The sequence below is a fragment of the Ostrea edulis genome, chromosome 3 (genome assembly GCF_947568905.1).
Source record: "Ostrea edulis chromosome 3, xbOstEdul1.1, whole genome shotgun sequence".
Taxonomy (NCBI): Eukaryota; Metazoa; Mollusca; class Bivalvia; order Ostreida; family Ostreidae; genus Ostrea; species Ostrea edulis.
Window position 1 is genome coordinate 26,819,346 of NC_079166.1, and position 8,409 is coordinate 26,827,754.

The following is an 8,409-nucleotide window of genomic DNA, read 5'->3' on the forward strand; positions in this document are numbered from 1 at the left end:
TACAATCTGTTTTATCTTCTTTTTTCCCCATATATCGCTTATCCCATCCAAGAAATCTAAATATCAAAATTACTTCATATTTAAGGCAATTTCTATATGATCAGTTCAGCTATTCCTAATTTCTTATACACATCACAGACATGTATAATAACATATTATTTATGTCTCTGTGTGTATTCATCATAGCGCGATCGATGATATTAAAAACATCTTTATTTTATTACATGCGTACCTAATATTCGGATTCCTTTATTATGATTCAAGACACAATGCATACGTTGTTGATAAAAATCAGAAATATTATAAAAGAAAGGAATTTTACAATATGGGAATTGAGATTGCGTTTTTAAAAAAAATTAAGGATTTGCACCTGACGTTTTAAAATTGAACAAAAGATGAGAAAACGACTCGGCAAACACAACACCTCGAGAGCATGACAACAAAGATAGAATGCATTGAAATCCATCATTTCAACTCGATAAATTTCTCGTTTGACTGCACACGCTTCTGACTAGTGTATTGAGGTAATGAGATTATTGGTGCATTGGCGTAAGGTGCTAGGGTAACACCGCCTTGGTCACGATTGAGGGATCGCGCGACCTTAAATATGGGATACCGTGTGGCGAATGGACGATTTAAACGACAGATGTTCCTAAGCGAGATGAATGCTCCAGTCACCAGCTGCGAGAAACAAAATTCACCTCAAAGCAAACAAAGACGCTCCTTCCCCAGGTCTATCCGGCATGTAATGTCAAATCCTCCTGTCGAGGGCTAAAACGGCTGCCAGGCAGACAGATTTGCCCCTCCTGTATTAGACAGAAAGTTTCAATAAAGAAATTCGTCTGTTGGTTTGTGATTAGACCACAGATAAAGAATCAGAAGGGGAAATGTTATCAGAAATATTGGCTCTCTTTGTTGTCATTGTTGCCATTCGGAGGTGCACAGGTATGTCATTTTAAACACAATCTTTAGTTGATTCATTTATAAACTAATCCAGAAATAATTCTCTGTGTACTTTGAAATTTCATTCGCTATTGTCTAATGAGTTCTCGTGTATGTGGACTAATTTGCGTGGATCAAGATTTGAAATTCCCACGGTTTTATAATAATTCTTTTTGGTCAATATCCTGATGATGTAGTAACCCAGCTAGTCAAGTTTAAACAAAACAAAAAAGAAGATATATGTCAAGTTCTGCATTTGATAATGGGAATCGAGTTATCTAGCGGAGGAGACAGAAACGTTTATATTTTAACTGTTCATACACTGGTTTACGTTCTTTTAATACTGGTACATGTATGCAGGTGCATGGTTATGATAGTAATTCTAATTTACTGTACGTGTTGAAATGAATAGAATTTTGAATAAAACTCTGGATCGGAGCAATATTTGTTTTCTTGACAAATGTGTCCAGGGCCTAATTAAGTATGTTAGGGTCTTAATGTCTTTTTCAATCTAAAATTTAATTTTTTCGTCATGTGGTCATCATTTTTTGAAAACTGAAAATATAAATGAAGAAACTAGTTACATATTTCTAACTGAATAATTGGTTTCAGGAGAATCCGCCTTTGTTTGTACGGAGAAGGGATCGGGGAAGCAGACGATTGAACTCCATTGCCCTTTTGGAACTGAGATACAGATCAAGGAGTCCGTGTACGGGCGGAACAAGTGGCGACAGTGTCTTTACACCGTTGGAGATTGCACGGAACCGGCGGATATTTCGGAGGAGTGCTGCGGACGCAGAAACTGCAACGTCACCGTCTGGCGGATTTATTCCATCCAATGCGAATATGTCACGTTTTTCCGTGTAATTTACGAATGTGTGGAAAGTAAGCTATTTCCTTACAAAGATGTAACTAAATAGTTAATGTAACATGTAACATGGTGATGTTTTTTAGCCTATATTTAAGAAATAAAATCCCTGAGGTATAAACTGCGACGCTTCACACCGATTCCGTGACGCTATATATGCATGTGCTTCGTGAAAAGTAGGCTGACATGGATTGTTGTAGTTCAGTAGTTCACACCCTCATGTTTGTTCAAAATGAAGTTTATTTTATATATATTTACATTAATTACTTTAATTTCTGTCGAATTCCCCAGCCGTTAAAATAGACGGATTATATTCATCTGTAATTTTGTATTCATAAGCGCATTGTTTACAACTACTTCGCCTCCATGAGGAAACAGTAAAGATATCGAAGGGGAAAAAAACATCAGAAATGTAAATATTGTGAAATGGTTGTAATAATTTTGTCTGTTGTTTCAGAGGGGGATGCAGAATGCGAGCATGATGAAGACCCAGAAACACACGAACCGGATATCATAGATATTACATCACACGCCAGATTTCCACTGACGTCAGCTAACCTTTACCCCCTAAATCCAGCCGTACAGAATCAAGTTACTCCTAACAACCATTTCACAGATTTCATGTATCACGGTTCAATCACTGACCCAGCGATGCCAAATTCATTACCAGAGGAGGCAGTAAATGATGGTAAAGTGTGTGTGTGTGTGTGGGGGGGGTTAATCTATATATCAGTAACTTCAGAAAATGTTGACTGAATCAAGTCCCCCTTTTTGTATTTTCGCCCGGAAAATTGATGTTAGGAATCATAATATACATGTTTGTTTTCTTTTTATTGGTATTCTAGAACCATTTTACACCCCTGTGTTCAGTAGATTTAATTTCGTAAGAAAAAAAATCACCATCCAGTGGTTGAGTGTCTCTGGTTCCTTTAAGAAATGAATTTCAATTTTGAAAAAAAAAAAACAACATGAGGGTATGAATTGCATAGCTTCACACCGGCATGCTTCGTGAATCGTGTTAGAGATTCATATAAAGTACATGCCTACATGAACCGCTGTACATAGTTCATACCATCACGTATTTTCAAAAATGAAATTTTATTGTTATATTTTCATTCTGCTTTCATTTCTATTGGATTATTGAATTATCAGCCGTTGAAATAGACGCACTATATTCATCTAGATTTATACTCGCATTGTGCACAACTGCAGCGCATTCATGAGGAAATGGTTATCATTATAATTCATATAAATGTAAATATTTTTATTTAAACACTGACGATGCTTGTACAGTTACCCGTTACATTTATTTTACGCATGGTATTTCTCATGTGATCTCTCTTTTTTGCACGTGTTTTTATTCCTACACTTTTGTAGATCTGACGTTGATCGTACTGTCCGCTGTCTCCATTGCTGTCTTGCTGGTCTGTATCATCGTCGTCGTTTTCGTCCTTAGAAAGTTTAAATGGTAAGAAAGCAATGATGGAATACTTTTTTCAGTTTAGTAAAAAAAATATTAATACTCAGGCTTTGCTATATAAATAAATTCTTTTACAGGCAAGGAGAAAAAGCATGTATTTTAAGTCTATTTGTTGGTTGGTGCAAACGACATCCTCCAGACGGATGCGAAAATCCAGATGCTGAACGACCTTCAATGTCACGTGATGTTAGATTTTCCACGAACGGAAATGACGTAAATCGACAAAATTTTGAAAATTTAAATAAAGATAAAGTGGCGTCATCATTGACTAGAGTGGTACCACGTGACGTTAATCACAATAATGAATGTGATGGTGGCCAGGGAGATTCCTCGGACACGAGTTCTGACAATCATTATGTTGTCTTTGAGAACATCAAGGGAGAACCAACGGGAAACCCTGTTCTTCCGCCTCCAATCGCCGGACGTGTTGTTCTGGACCAGAAAGCATACAACAGTACCCCTGTGGTCTCCGAGGGGCCGGGTACCACTGCTGTGTGAAAATGTACATAAAGCATATACCCATCTTAATATCTACCTCTGGTCTCGGAGTTACCTGTACATACCGGACAATCGTTTCAATTTGTGTCATTATACCGGCTACATAACCCACCATACTGCCATCATCTTTACTATATATGCACGGTGCCCCTGTCCTTCAATCTCTCTGCGTATGGGTATAATATATATTGCTCTATGCAGACAAACTTTACACTTACTGACATGAGCAGTAAGTTTTTAGGGGGGAAAGTATTTCAGTACTACTATATCAGAAGAGGACGTTACGATGGAAACGATAAGCATAATAGAGGACTATACTCTGTGAAATCCTGATTGATTATTGATTGGCGGGGACTCGGTCATGTAGAACCTTCAAACTTACTGCACCGCTGCCGTGTGAACGATTGTGTCATATCCTGTATATATATATATGAAAGGAAGACTGATGATGATTAGAGCGATTGATTTCTAATGAGGTGTGAAATGGGGATGGATGATCTTACAGAATGTGAATGATGTCGATGTTTAAAGGTTTGTTCGCTAGTCCGAACTTTCTTACGATGACTGCAGTCGTTTAGAATCTCTGTGAGCCAGTGATTAAATTAATTTAATTAACCACTACACACATGCTGAAATGTATTTCGGTGTAACCGATATGATTCTGATTGTATGTCAACCTTCAGCTATGTTTTTTGAAAAGGAAAGTGATTATATATATTCGGATGTTGCTAACAAACCTTTTATTTCATCACCATATTGTTGTTTAATTGACAAGCTCTAATTATAGAGATGTCACAATTGTGTCTTTCTACAAATGATTTGTACATACTTTAGGTATAGATTGCATTAAATATGAATAAAAATGTGGCTGACTTAATTGCTTTTATCAGCTAATGCCATTGGCAAACTTTAATCATCTTCCGACCTGTCGCGGTAACTCGGTGCTTATTAAAGCGTCCGCTCGTGGGTTCAAATTCCGCTAAGCGCCGTGGTTACGTCAAACGTTAGGCGTAGAAATGCGACGACAACAAAACCTCTACAAGTACTCTATTTCACGCTTACATTAGATCTACTTTCTGTTTGTAGCAACTCTGTTTCTTTTATGTCTGTACAACGTTACATAATGGTGATGGGATTCAATAAATGAATGAATGAAAATGCAAAACGCTAGATATTTACTGTTCTTTCAGATAAGACAGATTTTTGTTTTTTGGTGTTCTTTCCCTGAAACATGTGGGTAGGGGGTATAGATGTACATCAAAGTCATATTATGACAAACTAATGAAAAATCATATTTCCCTTTTGTCATTATTTATATTTCATATTGGTGTATAGTTTATAAATTACGACCCTAAATTACTTGTAAGCCATACATACTGATGCTGGTTCACAAAACATGCTCTGAGCAGGTACCCCTTTACTGCCGAGGACATTTAGACGTTGTCTGTCCATCTTAAAAATCTACCTATCATATGGGCTATGTACCTTCCCTCTCAGCTACAGACCTATTGCTGGTCCATGTAAGTTTTTATTTGAATTTTCCGCAATTGACCACGTTGCTTAGATTCGTATTTGCACCCATCTATATACTAGGAATTATGATGATACCTAAGTTCAATTTTGTTTTCATTAAACACATAACATACATCCCAAGATATATTTGCCACTGTAGCTATACCTAGCACATTCAAGCCAAAATAACTTGTTTTGTCAAATTATTTATTCAACTACTATCTGAAACACACTGTCATTCCGGGGAAAACTTTGTTTAAAATCGTAAATTCATAATACTTGTTTAATAATGAATAATAAATATTTATATTTAAAACCTTTTATTCAGAACATTCAGTGTGTGAAGATCTCATTAAAGGCACATCTCCATCTCCACGGACCAGTATATCAATGCAACAAAATTCTCATAAAATATTAACAATAACGGTGGGTCTTTACAAACTCCACAAATACCACAATCTTTCTCCAGAGGACGTATCATGCTTAACTCCTAGTAGGGCACCTGCACTCGTTTAATTAAGGAGGCACTCTACATCGCCATAATTGTTGACTTCTTTTAAAAACATGGAGGAAAAAATTAATATCAGCAATATATGACTTTTCCTTTTCAATTTGAATACCTAGGCGAGTAGCTCAGTAGGTTAGCATACCGATTGGTGAACTGTAGGTCGCAGGTTCGAGTCCAGCAGGGGTCTAAAAAAAAAATTCAGTCCATCTTCTACTAAAGCTGTATTTTTTGACAAGATAAAGTAAATTTGAAAATTTTCAACTTCAAACTATTGTTGTACATATCCTCCACTTTTCATCCATATCAAATTTCTCTGGTGTAGCATACCTCCTTAAGGCCTCCTCATCCTCCCGCGTGAAACGGAAGACTTAGAATTTCATTATGGCGTCGATCAGGAAGGAGTAAATTGATTTCTTATCATGAGAAATAAACTTAAATAAAATCAAAATATCATATGTCTAGTGAATTTTTGCAGTCTCAATTCTCATAGCCAATCACTGATAAAGTATTGTTTATCTCTGAAAATGGAAGAACCATAAACAATTTTAAATCAAGCTTTTGAAAGTTGGAGGGTTTTTTTAGTGTACTTTTAAAATATCTTCAGATTTTCTATTCAAATTTATATAATTTGATTTTACATAGGTTGCTGATCTTGCAGCATGCGTTATAATGACAAAGTAATTTCTTTGCCTTGAAATTCTAAAATTTATTGTTTGAATAGACTAACATTGATTAAAAGTCGCTACTGCAGTAACTGCACAATATTCTAATCTTGGACCATCTCCATTGAGTTGAGACTTCCGACATTAAAAACCGAAGCCCCGTGTCACAGCAGGTGTGACACGATAAAGATCCCTCCCTGCTCAAAGGCCATAAGCGCCGAGCATAGGCCTAAATTTTGCAGCCCTTCACCGGCAGTGGTGACGTCTCCATATGAGTGAAAAAATTCTCGAGAGGGACGTTAAGCAATATTCAACCAACCAACCGACATTTGTCAAAACGCCAAAGGTTAAGTTTACAAACTTTGCTATATATAATGTAACAGATTTGTTGACGCACTATAAAGTCGCTAGATATTTTTCTCTTCATAATTGCTACGGAGATAACTAGCTGCCAGTTGATTTCTAAATCAAAACGTTATACTATTAGACTAAGGCGAGATTCATTGAATGTTGTGGATACAAAATAGAGAGAATGGGTCTTTGATTTTTTGGTCAGCCTTATAATACTTGCTGTCTGCTTCAAAGGTCAAAAGATCAATCAATGTGCCAGCATTCGCAGGGAATTGACAGTCTGAAACGGTTTCTCTGTAATAGATGATAAATACAGGAAACCGTCAGAGAAACTGTTTCGTCTCCAGTCGTTCATTCAGCATCAAACAATCAGAAGAAGGACACGCTTTATCTCTATGTCTGAGCGGAAGACGAAATGTAAATTAGGCGTGAAATGAGGATAGAAGACTCCACAACATGTGAATGAACATTCCTACACTGATTTCGATGATTAATTTTGTGTTTAATAGTTAATTCCAGTCTCCACAGCGTATAGGGTGTGCTGGGAGTGTTAGAGAATCGTTTTATTTTATCCCCATGTTGTTTTTTCAAATGGCTGGTAATCAGGAGTCTAACAGCCCACAGAAGACCTGTCACCCTTAAACGAAGAGTTGTATCTCGTGTCTTACTCTACAAACGAATTGTAAATTTAAATTTATGTATGTAGAATATATACAAATATAGATAGATTGATTGATAGACAGATAGGTAGGTAGATAGATAAAATATAGATAGATAGAGACAAACAGAAAGATAGACATTTGACCATAATTATGTATAATTGAATATGATAAAATACTGAATATGTGTATAGACAAACTAGATACGTATTACACGTGTTTTAGAATTCATTTGATTTACATTAGCTGACGAGTATACATGTACAATGTATACATACACGCTGCTTCATTTCATATTATATCTCGATACATACATTATCATCTATATAAAGATTATATTGTCCAGAAATTCGTTAAATATTCCTAGTCTCACTCATTCCTTATTTTAAAGGTAATATCATTGCAGAACTGACATGAAATAGTCTTGATGCATGTGAATACTTCTCGTCTCGTGAGAGTTCAGTCACGTGTTTAGGGTGGCCACACCACCCGTCATCTGATACCATGTGTTTATTTCACGCGGTTCAGCGATGCAATTATAACGTATTTACATTAAATGCTAGGATCGTACCTGGTCAATTCCAGACTTTTGGGGGTATTCAACAATAACTAATTTAAACTAATTGGTATGATTTTAGTGGACTGCCAAAATATACAAATATGTCCTAACCTTATCTAGGTTAATTATAATCAAACAGATAATCATTATATCAATGAGTCAAGCAACGATAAACTGGTAATGCTAACTTAACAAAATGTAGAGCCCAGTCGCCCTCGGATTACCCCATATACTGTAGGACGCCTTATTCAGGACGGACAGTATATGTGGTAGCCTTTCAATCACTACACTCACTGTAGGATGCCTTAATCAGGACGGACAATGAGTATAGCGGCCTGGACGACGGTCTGTTCAGCCAATGCGGACGACA

General features: G+C 36.4%; 2 protein-coding genes across 2 annotated transcripts in view; one reads left to right on the forward strand and one right to left on the reverse strand.

Annotated features, from left to right (window-relative positions):
• The window catches only part of LOC125673523 (protein jagunal homolog 1-like), an 11,515-nt gene extending 10,718 nt beyond the window's left edge, over positions 1–797 (reverse strand). The window contains exon 1 of the mRNA XM_048910139.2: positions 702–797. The gene's annotated coding sequence lies outside the window, so the exon portion shown is untranslated. The remainder of the gene's footprint in view (positions 1–701) is intronic.
• On the forward strand, positions 438–4,653 carry LOC125673501 (uncharacterized). The gene is made up of 5 exons (XM_048910102.2): positions 438–945; positions 1,555–1,827; positions 2,268–2,498; positions 3,188–3,278; positions 3,368–4,653. Exons 1-5 carry the CDS (start codon positions 888–890, stop codon positions 3,786–3,788), a joined length of 1,074 nt encoding a protein of 357 aa, XP_048766059.2. The 5' UTR covers positions 438–887; the 3' UTR covers positions 3,789–4,653.
• The last annotated feature ends 3,756 nt before the right edge of the window (positions 4,654–8,409 follow it).

What these genes read in the sequence shown, in the direction of transcription:
- LOC125673501 (XM_048910102.2), top strand. Translation starts at nt 888, where the DNA reads ATGTTATCAGAAATATTGGCTCTCTTTGTTGTCATTGTTGCCATTCGG. An exon ending in AATTTACGAATGTGTGGAAA is followed by an intron (nt 1,828 to 2,267) that starts GTAAGCTATTTC and finishes CTGTTGTTTCAG; the next exon opens with AGGGGGATGCAGAATGCGAG. An exon ending in AGAGGAGGCAGTAAATGATG is followed by an intron (nt 2,499 to 3,187) that starts GTAAAGTGTGTG and finishes ACACTTTTGTAG; the next exon opens with ATCTGACGTTGATCGTACTG.